Source organism: Microtus oregoni, unplaced genomic scaffold, assembly GCF_018167655.1.
Source record: "Microtus oregoni isolate MIOR12 unplaced genomic scaffold, Mior012 000004F_ref0000308, whole genome shotgun sequence".
Taxonomy (NCBI): domain Eukaryota; kingdom Metazoa; phylum Chordata; class Mammalia; order Rodentia; family Cricetidae; genus Microtus; species Microtus oregoni.
In genome coordinates, this window is record NW_024543063.1 from 28,327,993 (window position 1) to 28,343,680 (window position 15,688).

Consider the following 15,688-nt stretch of genomic DNA (forward strand, 5'->3'; position numbering starts at 1 on the left):
GCTTCCTTCATGCTAGGCTCAAAGGGCTGAGTAGGGCTCCCTGACAGGAGCAGGCTGTGCGGCAGCTTTTGGCTAGGTACACTCAGGTCCTGGGTGGCCAGGAGCCTGATGCTATGGCCCAAACCTATGCTGTTTCCCGCTTGCCCTAGTACCCATTCTGGCATCACAGCCAGCCTGCCCACGGCTGTGAGCTCTATCCTTGGCCTCCTTGAAAAGCCTAATGGGGCACAGATGGTGGAGGGAGGTAGGCCTTTCTGATGCTCAGTTCCTGGTCTAGAAGGCATTCCTGCCGTGGTCCTTCCAGGACCTGCTTTCAAAGAGCAAGCTGAGCTTTGAAAACTACCCTGGAAGATCGACTGAGATCCTCCCCAGCTTTGGAGCAGGTGCTTATTGTGCTCTCCACTGGGTCCTAGTAGCAGCTCACAGGCCCCCATTAAGACAGGCCCATAGATGCCCACATCCCAGTAAGGGACCGATGGTACTCATCAGTGGGTGCTGTCAGTGATGCTGTTGTTAAAAAATATCTAAATGACCTAAAAGTCCCAGTGCTACCAGCCAAGGGGAGAGTAGCCTCTGGCTTTTATGGACACAGCAGCTTACAGAGTTGATTCTCTTAGCACTGCAGAGCCCAGCGTGGGCTGAGCCCCTGCCTGCAGCCCCCTCCTCACAAAGGAGCCCCTGCAGCCAGTAGGGACTGCAGCTCAAATCAGCTTCCCAAGCCCTTCTCTGCTGACAGCCATGTCCCTTCTTTCTCAGCAGGGCACTTGGGCTCAGAGTGGCCGAAAACTGTGCCCAGGCTAACTGAGCACAGACAGGAGATTTTACTCATGTCTAGCCCATGGAGCATGAGCTAACACCAGCACTCAGAAAACCAGCCCTCCCACACAAGGACTCCTGTGTCTCAACCACCAGATTTATTTTCATTTTTATTAGGCAATAAACAAAGGAATAAACAGAGATGAAGAGGGGAACTAATAGGTTTTTCTTTGGAAATTATTGAAGAGAATTAAGTTGCTGTCGCTGCTTCAGCTGCACGAGCCTGGAGCTGCACCTGGAGAGGTATTTAATACCTACAGCACGTAAGCCAGTGAAGAAGGGAACTCCTCTCCCCAACCCCACACACATCCATAAACCCTGGTGGGAGAAAATTCCACTAATCCTTGACACATTCATTTAGAATTTACTCTAATCACATGCACAGCCGCAACAGGAAATAGACAGAACCCCTGAGCACACGTCAGACAGCGGACTATCTGCTGTGCATGGCCCAGCAGGCACCGGGCTAATCTGATCTCAGGAGCAGGTTATGGAAAGCAGCTGTCCAGCCCTCTTGGACAGAGGGTACAAGGCCCATCGACAAGGAGGTAGCAAACCTGGGCAGGGAGTGACCAGCAGGCGGACCTGGACCTGGTCCCCTGCCACTTCAGGTCCTGCTCCTCTGCACGCAGGTCACAATATCCGGCAAGAGGCTGTTTCTGTTCTCCTTAGTGACCTGCGGGAAGAGGCAAGAGAGCACGCGTAAAGAGCATGTCCCTCCTGTCCTTAGGACCAACATTTTCCTGAAAGCAGGGGATGGAGGCAGAGGCCGGCTCTTGGGATCATCAAGTCCCATGTGGAGGTACAGGATGGCGACTGAGGGAGTGGGGCCGAGCCGCTGCAGCCTGACTGGAGAGAAGCAAGGAGACGCCTGGACTGGATCTGAGCCCCAGAGAGCACCACACAGCAGCAGCGGCCCACAGCTCCAGTTACTCACAAGGACAGCGACATCTACCTGGTTCGTCACAGACAAGGTCCCCATTCATGGCCACCTCCTTCCCACATTCCTGCCCATCACTCTTCTCGGCAGTTTATAAATGGAGTTGTGGAGCCTCTGACCTGCTAGGACCGACTTCTTTCACTCAGCACGATACAGCACTGCACTCATGCAGGCCTCAGAACGTGGCCGCACTGTATCCCTTTGTGTCGCTAAGTAACCCACACTAGATGGCTGGAGCACAGGTTCCCTGCCTGGTCAGCTGCTGGAGGATGTCTGGGTCCTCTCATTCTGGAAAGCACTGTAAATAATGCTGCTATGGGCATTCGTTCAAGCTTTGCATCACGTGTCTTCAAGTCTTCCATGTGCATGCCTAGGAGTGGACCTGCCGGCACCGTGACTGCCTAGGAGTGGACTTGCCGGTACCGTGACTGCCTAGGAGTGGACCTGCCGGCACCGGGACTGCCTAGGAGTGGACCTGCCGGCACCGTGACTGCCTAGGAGTGGACCTGCCGGCACCGTGACTGCCTAGGAGTGGACCTGCCGGCACCGTGACTAACACACACCTGGAGAAGCCAGAAGTTTCTCAGGGACAGCTCAGCTCCTTCCCACCAACAGGGTAGGAAGGCGCGGGTTTCCCAAGTCCTTTCACCTCTCTCTAACTGTGCCATGGAAGGCATCCTAGTGGGCGTGGTGTGGTGCCTCGTGGTCACGATGGTGGGGTGCCCGTCTCCTCTATGTCTGCCGTGGCTTCCTCATGCTCCTTGGTGAAACAGCCACGCAAACTTGTGCCCATCTTCTACAGGTTTACTTTACTTCCTTAACGAGACAATTCTGAAGTCAAGCCCAGACTTGAGTAACTGATTTTCCTATAAGCATACACCTTTCACCTGAGGTTGGGGCTGGAACTCTGCCACTGAGTCCGTGACCTGCCAGGCTCTGGCTTGCGTGGCATGGCTCCTCCCTGGACAGACCTTCCCAAGCAACCCCTCAAATCCGCCCTGACTATGCCACTGGCAGAAGGCAGAAGAGGAAGGCAGCAGGGGCAAGGACGGGATCCCAGGGCAGGGGTTCCCAAGGGCTGGCTTACTCACACTGAACACCTTCACGTCATGCCTGTTCCTGATCTCCTCCACGAGGGCCAGGGGCTTCCCTTTGGGAACTGGGATGGTGCCAAGGACAACGGTGCCTGGTGTGGACAGCGTCTGGCGGACCGCCTGAATGAAAGGTTGGCTGAACAACTCCATCTTCCCAATCTCATCAATGACGCACACGCTGTGCCCAGGGCTGCGGCTGGGACCGGCCTGCAGACAGAAGGCACAGTCACTGGGACAGCCGAGTTGGGGCTGAAGCTGGGACCGGCCTGCAGACAGAAGGCACTGTCACCGGGACAGCAGAGTGTAGTAATAGGGGCGACGGGGCTGCGTTCCCAGCACCCCAGCCGCCTGCTCGGCTAGCTTATGCCCGAAATAACAACACACAAACTGTATTCATTTAAACACTGCTTGGCCCTTTAGCCCTAGCCCTTACTGGCTAATTCTGATATCCCGATTAACCCATTTCTAATAAACTGTAGCACCGGTCTTACCGGGAAGATTCTAGCCTATGTCCATCCTGGGTCGGAGCTTCATAGCATGGGTCTGCCCAGGAGCCAGGAGCATGGCGTCTCTCTCAGGCGTCTGCTCTAGAGAGGAGAGCTGTCGAGACTCTGACCTCACTTCCTCTTCCTCCCAGCGTTCTGTCCTGTTTTCTCCTCCCACCTATCCTCTAACCAATAAAATGGGCCAAGGCAGTTCCTTTATTAGCCAATGACCTTCCTCCATCAGCAGAGTTGGGGCTGAAGCTGGGACCGGCCTGCGGACAGAAGGTACTGTCACCGGGACAGCAGAGCCTTGTGATCTCGATCCAGGAGGTCCCACCCTGACTACCCACCAGCTCCCACAGCAAGGCAGCTGGGCTGTGCCTTACACACCAGGGACTGTCTCCACACGCACAAGACACAGGTATGTCTGCAATGCTCACAGGAAAGGCCCCCTGGGACTGCACCTCCCTGCCCCTGAGTTTCTCTCAAAATGTGTTTTCTTCTAGAAGGCTCAGTGGTAACCAGGCTTCCTACTTACACACCTAGGAAACAAAGATTGTGAACCGGGAAAGACAGAGTGTTGTGGGTGATAGGGGAACAGGACAGCTGTGCTGGGGACCTCGCTAGTCCTGGGCTGTACTCCTGACGCCAATGGGAAGGAGGTGGCCACTGCAGGCAGGTGCCAATGTATCCCAATCCAGTCTAAAGTCTACAAAAAGTCACAAAATGAGATGGGAAGGAGTCTGGCTCAAAGCAGAAGTGGTCAGAACAATGACAACTAACCTGATGATCAAGCAATGAGCTACCTCAGAGACTAAACTTCTAAGAAGAATTCGGTGGGCACGGGAGGGGGTGAGACGGTAATGGAGGGTAAAACTTATCAAAATGCATTGTGTACATGCATGAAATTTTATTACTAAATAAAAATAACTTAAATAGAACTAAAATGAAAGTTATTCAGAAATAAGCACTGTTGCTCTGGTGCACTCCTACTGCTATATAAATGGATATAATCACATTTGTCTTTTACATGCAGAACTGGCAGGTGATATAAACATGTAGGTATACAATACACACAAAACAGATGAATGCACGAACAAATGGATAAAATCAATGTTGTTAAAAAGAGAATCTCAGATTCCCCTTGGATTCAAGTCCCTTTCGTCCCTGAAAATGCAGCGGCCTCCCAATGTCCATGGATCATATCCCACCATGTTCCCCAGCCACACCTCCCCAGGACTGGTCATGTGGCCACTAAGGGTACAGCAGAAGAGGCACCAGGCCCTTCTCAGGTCGGCTAACAAAACCTGGCCGCCTCTGCCTTGGCCTCCCTCTTGCTGAGGGCATGTGATGCCCTGTTGGGAGGGGCAACTGCTGAGCACATGAGGTCATGCACTACTGCCAGCTGTGAAGAGGGGATGGGAAGGAGCAGCAGCAGTGGCCCATGCTGGGACAGCCCACAGGTAGCAGGTCCAGGCTGTGAGGAGAGGCAGGAGCATGGTCTCCTGGTCATGAAGGAGGCACACTCTTTCTGCTTCCCATACCCAGCACACTCACAGGGACACCAGCCTGAGGGTCTGCACAGTGGATTGCTTTCACCATGGAACTCTGCAACTTACTGGGGTTACAGAGCTGAGAAGGGAAAGCTGGGGCTGGTACTGCCTCCACCGGCAGGAAGAGTGCCTGTGGGGTCAGATGCTACCTGCTCCAAGGTTTTTCTTCAAAACTGAGTACCAAATTGGGAGAAAGAAAATGCCTGCCAGCAGTCCGGGATTTTAAAAAGCAGCCTATTACACAGGAAGGTCTCTTTCTGGAGCTGAGTCACGACAATTGACCCAGCCCTTACCAAGGCATGAACAGCACACAGCCACCCCAGAGACAGCGGATGGCAGCAGCCACCTTTCTGGAAGCCAACATGTGAGAGACGGACAGAACTGTTTGGAGCACTGACTGACAACTTTGAAAGCCATCAAATCAGACAAGGAGAGGTACTGGGAAAGAACACGTGTACACTGTGTGTGCTTGCCTAAGTACAGTGAACACATGTGGTGGGTGCTTGCCTAAGTACAGTAAACACATGTGGTGGGTGCTTGCCTAAGTACAGTAAACACATGTGGTGGGTGCTTGCCTAAGTACAGTGAACACATGTGGTGGGTGCTTGCCTAAGTACAGTGAACACATGTGGTGGGTGGTACAGGCACATGCACAAGTGGCTGCAAGCTCATGCTGCTGCTCCAGGGCCCTGCAGCTTTCCAGAGCATGCCCACAGAAGCGAACGGACGCCTGGGCCAGCAAGTGCAGTGCTTGCTGTTCCCTGTAGACCCTGGACCTTCTCACACCCTCATTCTGTCCAGGCTGCGGAAATTGCAAAAGTAAGTTTTTTAATAAAAATGGAAGTGATTCACATGTCATAGAAAGAGGGGTTGAAGGTCAGGGCACTGAGAACAGGCAACATACAGCTTGCTTCTCCAAACAGTTCAACAGGGTATTCAGAAGAGCTTAAAAAAGAAACACCACTCTGCCCCAACTGCTGTTTTCACAGATGGATTCAAGCCGACCCAGAAGGAAAGAACAAACAGGTCAAGGGAAGCTTGCCCTGTGGACCTAGCCCAGATTCTGAGCTCCCGAGTCATGGCCCACAGCACCAGACTGCTCTCAATTCTAGGACCTCCCCGTGCAACTCAGCTGGAATGCCTCTTGGCCACACAGCAGTCACCGTGCCTGGCATCTGGGTGGCCCCCATGTCCCTAAAAGACAACATGTGAGGGCCACCTCCAAGGGCTACGTATCACCCTTGCCTTGTGTATCTCACCTGTCCTGCACCTGGGTTTATTTGAAATTCTCAGCCACAACAGGAAAACCTCCTAAGAGTAAAGATGCTGCCTGAGTCCCAGAACCAGCTGGCTCACCAACAACGCTGGGACGCTCACCAACCACGCTCACCAACAGTGCAGGAAGGCTCACTGACCACGCTCATCAACAGTGCAGGAAGGCTCACTGACCACGCTCATCAACAGTGCAGGAACGCTCACCGACCACGCTCACCAACAACGCTGGAGCACTCACAAACCACGCTCACCAACAGTGCAAGAACGCTCACCAACCACGCTCCCCAACAGTGCTGGGACGCTCACCGACCATGCTCACCAACAACGCTGGGACGCTCACCGACCACGCTCACCAACAACGCTGGAACACTCACCAACCACGCTCACCAACAGTGCTGGGACGCTCACCGACCATGCTCACCAACAGTGCTGGGATGCTCACCGACCATGCTCACCAACAACGCTGGGACGCTCACCGACCATGCTCACCAACAACGCTGGGATGCTCACTGACCACACTCACCGACCATGCTCAACCCTTCTCACCCAGCCTCCGCTTGCAGACCCTCCCCACGTGACAGGATGTGCTAGGACTCCTCTTGGGTAGATAAACCCATGTCTGCATAGCCCAGGTAGAGCAGCAACCATAGACCACAGTGATTACTCAATCCAAGTCCAGTTTGGTGGCCTGAGTTTACAGTCACAATGATTACAGAAACATGGGTGACTATAAAAATATGAGCAGTTTCTATTTTCTTTTTCCATTAAAAACAAGAGACAAATTGTTGACTTGGTCAGCAAGCACACAGGAGCTCTTACATAAGCCCGAAGCCAGACACCAAATATGGCTTGGCTGAGCAAAAATCAATTCTTTATATGAATCCAATGCCCACAGCCGGGCTCTGCACTCAGAATGTCATCAGCCACTTCTCACTGCTGCCTGAGCATGGGAGGGAGGCATGGACCCCAGGGGAAATAAACAAGAAGACATATCATTCTCCGCCTGCCCCCAGCTGCTAGTGACAGAGCAGCCACCACAGCCCAGAGCAAACATGTGGGGGATTCCTAGAGGGACTGAGGGAAGAAGGGAGGAGGAGGTGGGGGGAGCTCAGTGGGATCCTAGGAGCAGCAGCTACAGGTCAGCACAGACCGCAGGACCCCAGGCCTCTGAAGACGGAGGCTGCCCTTGGTGGGCGGTGAATTCCTCAGCAGCTCCAGGCTCCTCCTATCTGGTGCACAGCAGTGCACAGCACATGCCGTAAGCTCTGCGCAGCACAGAGCAGAGGGACAGGGAGCAGCAGTACAGAGTATCCACGGAGCCCACACTGCAGCTAGCTCTGTGCAGCACAGAGCGGGGGATATAGATCCGCATTAGAGCCTCCCTAAGTTGAAGTACTTTATACATGCTTTGGGGCACGTGACAGCTCAGAGTGATAGCAGAGTAAGGCGTCTATCTTCAGCAAGGCTCGATGCTGGAAGACTTTTGAAACTGTGAGACACAACCCGATTACAGAAGAGAAGCCACTGTGTTCAGGTGGCCAGCACATCCCACAGAGCACAGAGGCCAATGGGCTTTTGAGACAGAAAATGTGGACTCACGTTTCTTAGGACGGGTAGTGCCAACTGCTCGAAAGATGCTAGGTCCACCACATACTGCCCCACTCGGCATTCGGGCTTTCCAGGTGGAGGCTGTGACCTGAAAGGAAAGACACTGATGCGGGCTCTCCACTGACCTCTGGGGATAGGCTGTTCCGCTGAGCCACTCCGCACACACCCTTGCCAATCAATCACCCACACCAGGGTGGGAGTGTGTAAGTTTGGGCCCGCTGGGGTTTCTCTCCTGAAATCGGGGCCTTGATGATGTCAACACTACTTCTGCCAATGTCAGTCTTGGAGTGTAACAGTGAAGTCCCCACAACTCCCATGGGCCCACATGCCATTGCACAAGAGCTCAGCCTGTCTGTCTGAGCCTGATGGTGCAGGCCTGCCATCATCCCAACCAATCAGGAGGCTGAGGCAGGAGGACAAAACACTTAAGGACTTCTTGAGCCAGAGTTGAGTGCAGTGTCAGCTGGACAACTTAAGACTTTCTCAAAATAAAAAGTAAACAGAGAGTGTTGGGCGTGGTAACACACACCTTTAACCCCAGCACTGGGAGGCAAAGGCAGGACCCCTGTGAGCTCCAGGCCAGCTGGGGCTGGATAGCAAGACCTTGTATCAAAACAATACAAAATTAAGATCAATATTAAACAGACGGCTAAGGAGGCAGCTTAGCAACAGAGGCTTGCCTAAGATGGGAAAAGCCCTGCATGCGATCTTAAGTGCCTCCAAAGAATAACAGTTAAAAAGTAAATACTAGTACTAGACAGAGCTAAGAATCACAGGAGAAATGTGTATGATTTGTGGCCAGAGTTTTAGATCACAGAGGACTTTTAAAATCCTTTTTCACAGGATGGTCTGTTTTCTTTTTCTGGAGGTCCAAGACAGGCGGGGTGACCTGGCTATCCCTGAGTCCAGTTAGACTCTCAGCCCAATGATGGGCAAAGAAACATATATGGGCCCCACAGATGGCTTTTAGGGGAGTCGGCAATAGGGAAATCATAAGAAAGTAGCTCCCAGGCTGGCGAGACGGCTCAGCATGCAAGAACACTTGCTGCAAGTTCAAATCCTCAGCACCAGTGAAAACCGCTGGACATGGCCATGCATGCTTGTAGGCCCAGTCCTGCAGGGGGAGAGGCAGGAGACTGCTGGGTCTTGCTAGCAGGCATGCAAGCTCCAGGTTCAGCGAGAGGCCCTGTCTCGAGGGACTAAGGCAGAGAGTGGCAGAGCAGGACACCAGTGTGCTCCTCAGGCCTCTGCACAGACACATGCTCCACACACATGCACGCTCACACAGAGAAGAACTGCCCCCAAGGTGTGCACAGTACAGGCTAGAGACAAAAGACACGAAGAAACAAAACACCAGTACCCAACTCTGGACAAAGGCCCCCGAGCGCCGGACAGGGTGACCACATCAAATCCTATTCTCCTCCCGCCCTGCCTGACTTCCTGCGTGTAAAATCCATCAACAGGCACGCCGGAGGACTGCAGGACCTCGCTGGCTTTCTGGATCAAGGTTGTCTTGCCAACCCCTGGAAGAGACAAAGAAGGAGATGGGTCAGGATGCTTTACCTCGCCTGCAGGGCCACCACTGGGAATGGAGCGGGCTGCAAATGGGTTTCACGACTATTAACTGTACTGCCATACTGATTGCTCCAGGTGTGGGCATTTCATTCCCAGTAGAGACCAGGGGTGACAGAGCAGCATGAAGTCACATCTAACACAGTCCCGAATGCATGTGGAGCCCAGCTTCCTTTCCTCCTAGATCAGTGGTTCTCAAATTGTGGGTTATGACCCCCTTTTGGGGGTTGAACAACCCTTTCGCAGACGTCACCCAAGACCATCAGAAAACAGACATTTACAACACAATTCACAATCCAAGACCATCAGAAAACAGACATTTACAACACAATTCATTACAGTAGCAACGTTCAGTTATGAAGTAGCAACAATCACAGCTGGGGGTCACCACAACATGAGGATTTATGCTCAACAGATTTATGCCTGTGTAAATCTAAAGTGTTCCCCCACCGCTCGTGTGTTCGATCAGGTTGATGATTTGTGTGTGGGGAGGGAGGGGTCTTGCTGTCAAACTTTTAGGGCTGGAAGCCAGGAAGGATGATCAAGCTGGGTCAGTAACGGAGGGCCCGAGGGTTGCAGACCTCTGGGTTTCCAGCCCAAGCTCTCTGCTTCTTGGTTAGCACCATATGAACCAGGCTGCTCTGACCACTGTGGCCTTGGTTGTCATGTTGGACTGTGTCCCCCAAAACGTGAGCCTCAAAATACCTTTCTTCCCTGAAGCTGCTTATCTCCTGTGTTAGGTCACAGCAATAAAAAGTGACACCCCCCCACGCCACATCACCTAGAGCCCAACCTGGCCATGGGTAAAGGCACTGGGAACCAAAAGCTCAGCCTCGAGAGCAGCAGGCCTACACTAGTGTAAATGTAACGGGCTTCTTCTAAAACCCACACACAGCTCAGAGGAGGTCACGTGTGAACAGGGACTTGGAAATCCAAACCCTTGGGATTGCTAGTGGTCAGCAAATAATCAGACAGTAAAGTGAGTCCAAAAGCAAGGGGACTCCAGAGACCGCAGGGGTGAGTCCTGCAGCGCAAGGGGCGGAGCACTAACAACTTGGGAGACAAGGCTGGGGGTGTGGTGCTTACTAATCCAAGATGCCCAGCACATCCCTGGCTCTGCGAGTACTCAGGGGGAAGCGGGGGGGGGGGGGGGGGGGGGGCTTGGGGAGGGGAACTTGTGGTCCTGTGTTCACTCAATCTCCGGTGAAAACCACAGCAGCATGCTGGGGACCCAATGCATCCCGATTTCAAACGCATGGCGTGCTGGCAAGGCTGGCGTGTCTCCTAACACCGTCCTCTGCTCCTCTCCAACGCCTCTGATGGCTCAAAGGCTTCCAAAGTCTACAAAGTCCACCCCGGCCTCCGTGGCTTAAGACCATGATGACAGCCGGTCGTTGGGGACCTGAAACCCGCGCACCGCGCTCTTCCCGGCCTTCCCTCCCGCCGGGCTGCAATGCACCAAGCCAGACCACAACCGCAGCCAAGACAGGAGATACGAACTGTACAGGCCGCGCCCCCTCCCTGCCAAGTCTGGCAGGCCCTGGGTCACCTGGAGGCCCGGTGAGGAACACGTGCCGCGCCATTGTGTTTTGGGGGTCGAGGTGCAGTAAGGTCGGGGTCAGAATGGGCGGTCAGGCTCCGCCCCTTACGCGGAAGGTCACGCCCCTGCCGTCCCGGAAACTACAGTCCCGTAGCCGCGCGTGCGCTTCCAACTTGCGTGCCGTTCCCCCCCCCCCACACACACACATATTGCGCACGCGCATATTTCCCTGCCGTGGAGCTCTATCATGGTGGTGGCTGTCTGCAAGGTCTGGAGACAGGTCCCTAAGGTGCCCGGTGCTCCTCTGTAACAAACTCACGTGCGTGGGAATGTCAGGTACCTTGCCATTGCTGCTTCGGGTATCCTGAGTTCCGTCCCTGAGACCCTCACCCCAGGCTCCAAGTTCGCTCCTGTGTAACAATTGGGGCCATAGGAAGCCTTCTTGAACGACTGGGCCTTGCTGGGATTCGGATTCCTTGCTCGGTGTTCTCATTGCTGTAGAGCAGTCAGCTGGGGTAAAGTTAACCTTGCTTTATCCCGGCCTTTAGCTCAGTATTTGAGTATCTGAGACAAGGTAGCGGGGGTCTAGTTTAAAGATTTGATTTAGCTTTTTATTGCAACCTGGAAATAGGATGAGTATCCAGTGAGCTGACGTGACCGACAGAAAGGGGCCACCAGAGAAAGCAGAAACAAGAGCAAATAAAAGGGACTTCTCTTTCCAGAGTTCTCTCCGTCCTTGGTTGAAACTCACTGACAGGACTCACCTGCTTTGGGGGAAACTAGCCCAAAGCTCGCGTTTCAAAGTTCAGTTTGACCCCAAGCAATGGCCTTCCCTAGACTGTTTGACATGAGTAACTGGCATTCATCCTAAACACTAGAGCCTGTTTGCAGGAAGCTTTTAAACTCACCTAGGTTGCTGCCTGCTGATGCAAGCAGACTTTCCACCCTCTCCATATACAGTAACCCCCGCCCTGCTTCATACCTCCCCACCCCTGGCACAACCCACAGCTGCCTACAGGCTTTCTCCCCCCAAGAAATTGAGGGATCGTCACCTCACTTAGCTACAAGACTCATTTCCACCAGCAACTGAAGTGGCAGTGGCCTTGGGCCAGGTACCTATAGGTCTTTTCAGTCTAGCATGGGTGTGCTTGGACTCGTGATCAGTCACGCTCCATCCTGGTGGAGAAAGCAATTTCCAGGAGTCCGCTCCTTAATGAGTTCGTGTGGGTAAAACGCACACACACACACACACACACACACACACACAGCCCAATCCTTTGTGCTCCCTTCAGCAGTTGATATATGCCAATCTAACAGCTCGGTTTCCTGCTGTTTAAAAAGACATCGCCTAAAAAGATTGGCATGCTACACCTGCCACCGTCAGCCCCGCACCGTTTATAATCCGGCATTACTGTAACGGTATATTACTTATTATCCCACTGAGTAACCTGCCTTCCGCATCTCGCACCTGCATGCAAACTGGAATCAGCGAACAGCTGATGTACGCAAAGTAAACCCATAGGAGAATCTAACTCAGAAAGAAAACATGTATACAACTCTAAGTGCCTCTTGTATCCAAAATATGCATTTTAAGTATTAATCCTTTAACATTTTCCATCACTGACAAGCAGAATAGAATTGGAGGGCCCAATTGGAGGAGCTGGTTGTCTCCTTTTCTCGCCTGAGTTCAGTAGCTCAAAGACATAGAATCGGATATAAAAAGGCGGTATCTCAGGAAACAAAGAAAATTTCTACATAGCTGCGCTCGCTCTTGAGTGCTGCCCCTCTCGTTCTCATTCTCTCTGTTAACACGGGATCTTTCTGTAGCCCAGGCTAGCCTCAAACTTGAGCTTCCGCCTCAGTTTCCTGAACATTAGGATTACAGACATTCACTGCCAAATCCAGCTAGATGGAGGTTCTTTATCCATAATATATATATATATATATATGGATGACAGAGTGTATGTTCTCTATATGATAACTGATCGTATGAACATTTCACACAGTTCTACATTTTCCATTGACAATGACATAGTTTAAATGCTTTATATTTAGTAAATTAGCACCAAAGCAAATTTCACGCGTGTGTGTGTGTGTGAGAGAGAGAGAGAGAGAGAGAGAGAGAGAGAGAGAGAGAGAGAGAATGAGACTAATGTAATTGTGTGTGTAGAAGCCACAGGACAACCTCTGGTGCTCCTCAGGAACCATATACCTTGTTTCTGAGACGGTCTCTCACTGGCCTGGAGCTGGCCAAGTAGACTCAGCTGGCCAGTCCTCCCTTCTTCCTTTCCTTCTCTCCCCTCTTCCTTCTTTTCTACCTCCACGCCTCCCTGCACTTTCTTCCTTCCTCCTTCATTTCCCCCAGATGTGAGAGTCAGGCTCTGTCATCTCCAGAATCATCCGCATGGTATAGCACAAGAAGGAGTCACCGTTGGTGACTCCTGCCACTTCCAGGTGAGGTTATCCTGTCAGTCAGGGTGGAGCTGCCAAACAAAGTGTTGAAGAGTCTGCTGCTGGCCTGGGTCAGGGGACCTTCAGAGGTCATTCGTTTTCCTTCATTGCCTCCTCTGTCTTCCCAGTGAGGTAAAATGCTGTGGCTCCTCCCCTGGGTCCATTGTCATGGTCCCTTTAAAGCTGCGTCTGTCTGAGACCCTGTGGAACGGGGCAGACTTGTGTGTGCGTGTGGATAAGTACTCGGAGGCCGGAGGCCACCCTGAACTGCCGTTCTCAGGTGCTGGCCATATTGGTTTTTGAGACCAAGTCTCTCACTGGCTTAGAACTTGCCAAGTAGGCTAGACAGGCTGCCAGTGAACTCTAGGGATCTGTCTGTGTCCACCTCCCCGGTGCTGGCAGTGAACTCTAGGGATCTGTCTGTGTCCACCTCCCCGGTGCTGGCATTACGAGTCCTGCCACCACACCCCCTTTCTAAAAACATCCTGGAGACTGAAGGTTCTTACAAGGCAAGCACCTCACCAGCTGAGCTGTCTCCCCAGCCCACTTGGGGCACTTGAGAGTCTGCTCTGTGTCATGGCTGAACAGCTGCTTGTGGGCCAATGAAACTGGAGACTCTGGGCTCTTGATTTCTGTCCCCCCTCCCTCTTGTGTGAAACAGATCTGATTTCAGGGGGTAGATGGAACCTGTCCCTTCCAAAAGCCCCTGCCTCCCAGTCCCTCACTTTGTTTCCTGAAGAGGCTCCACTGTAAGGGAAAAGCGGAGTAAGGAGTTGTTGCGTAAAGAGAGGGCTTGGGCCCAGTACTCACAGCCTCACCAAACCTGCATTTGAAGATCTAGAGCAAAGAGCTGTTGGGCTGTCTGACTCTGTAGCCCAGCAAGACAGTGACAGACCTCCATCTGTGTGCAGGAGAGCTAGGCTAGTCTTGGATTCCCTGGGCTCAGGCCCTCATCCAGTCAGCCTGGCCTCGGGGCACAGGAGATTAGAATCTCAGGATCACGGAATCCATTTGCAATCAAAACCCAAAAACCAAAAAAACAAACAACAGCAGACTTAAAGGAATAGTCCCGGACATTTCCCATCACCGTGTGATTATAGCTCCATTAAAATAAAATGAAATAAAAAGCACCTGCGTGAAATAATTGGGACAAGGTAATCTGAAATGTTGGCAGTGACGGGGTAAATGATGGAAGTCATTTAAATTTCAGCATTTTAGATTTAGTGTTTTCCAAATGACAAATAGTATTTCTGAAAACACACAAGCCCACTGCTGCACACCAAACATGCCAGGCTGTGGGATTCAGGCCCAGCGAGGGTAGAGACTCTCCTGAAAGCAGGCTTGTTGGGACACATACCTTGATTGGGCTTCATTGCAATGAGTGAGGGGAGTTGCTTTGCTGGGTGGGACTCTTGGGGTCCATTACAGCCTGACTTAGCAACGCCCCTCAAAGTGGTCCTGGTGGAGCTGTGTGGCCCAGTTGCATGCACCCCGTACAAAGCTCTTAGCACTGAGCCAGGAAACAAATGAAAGGCTGCTTGGCTGTCTGTGAGGCCCCGGGGCTGTGAGGGTCCTCTGTGATGAGCACCCCTGCATGTGCAGACCCCGAGCCGGCCTGTCACCCTTAGGAACGCCTCTTCGCTCTGGGACTTAGGGTAAGGAGCAGGGGTGGCTCTCCTGACTAAGGGGACCCACAGCTATTGATACCAACGATGTGGGCAGAGCCAGGTCTCCTACCACAGTCCCCAGAAAGTACTTGATGACTCTCATACAAACACTGACTTGGATAGGAACCACTGCTGCCCAGCTTGGGTACTGCTGGGGCTGAGGAGCCAGGGTACTTGCTCCTCCTACCCCAGAATGAAGCCAGACACACCAGCTGCTGTGGGAATGCCGTGAACAAAGGCAGAGAAGAGAGGCCTGGGAGTCCACATGCCAATTGGCTAAGGACGATCAGGAGCTTGATGCCTCAAGGTGCCTGAGTTGCGGGAAATGATTAAGATAAACACTGAAGAATTTCAGTGTAAGAGTTCCCTGTGAGTGGCTTGGGGTGTAGTTGTTAGTCTCTCTCCAGTGGCTTGTTCTTGTGCCACCATTCCTCCTCCTCTTCCCTGTAATGACAAAGCATCCGCTCACCTTCCTTCTAGCTGGGACCAGGCAAGGCTGAGGCAAGAGATGGACTCGACTCATGACAAAATTCAAGAATTACTGTTAGCACGGGGCAGGCATTGGTCCAACCTGGCATACCTGACAGAGATGCTCTCTTCAGTCCGGCACTCTGTGCTCCCCGTATGTGGCTATGACTCATCTGGATGAGACCTCCCGGCTTGTCCAAATAAGGCTTCAGTGCCCCC

The 15,688-nt window shown here is 52.6% G+C and overlaps 1 protein-coding gene across 1 annotated transcript; it reads right to left on the minus strand.

The window, feature by feature from the left end:
- Window positions 1-901: 901 nt before the first annotated feature.
- Window positions 902-11,028, minus strand: Ntpcr (nucleoside-triphosphatase, cancer-related). The gene is made up of 5 exons (XM_041650245.1): window positions 10,893-11,028; window positions 9,132-9,294; window positions 7,763-7,859; window positions 2,848-3,057; window positions 902-1,492 (listed from the first exon to the last, which is right to left on the minus strand). The coding sequence occupies exons 1-5, from the start codon at window positions 10,924-10,926 to the stop codon at window positions 1,424-1,426; spliced, it is 573 nt and encodes a 190-aa protein (XP_041506179.1). The 5' UTR covers window positions 10,927-11,028; the 3' UTR covers window positions 902-1,423.
- Between the last annotated feature and the right edge of the window lie 4,660 nt (window positions 11,029-15,688).

Coding starts and splice junctions, on each gene's coding strand:
- Ntpcr (XM_041650245.1), bottom strand. CDS start 10,926: ATGGCGCGGCACGTGTTCCTCACCGGGCCTCCAG. Junction 9,295..10,892: donor GTTCCTCACCGGGCCTCCAG/GTGACCCAGGGC, acceptor TGTCTCTTCCAG/GGGTTGGCAAGACAACCTTG. Junction 1,493..2,847: donor ATGACGTGAAGGTGTTCAGT/GTGAGTAAGCCA, acceptor CTCTTCCCGCAG/GTCACTAAGGAGAACAGAAA.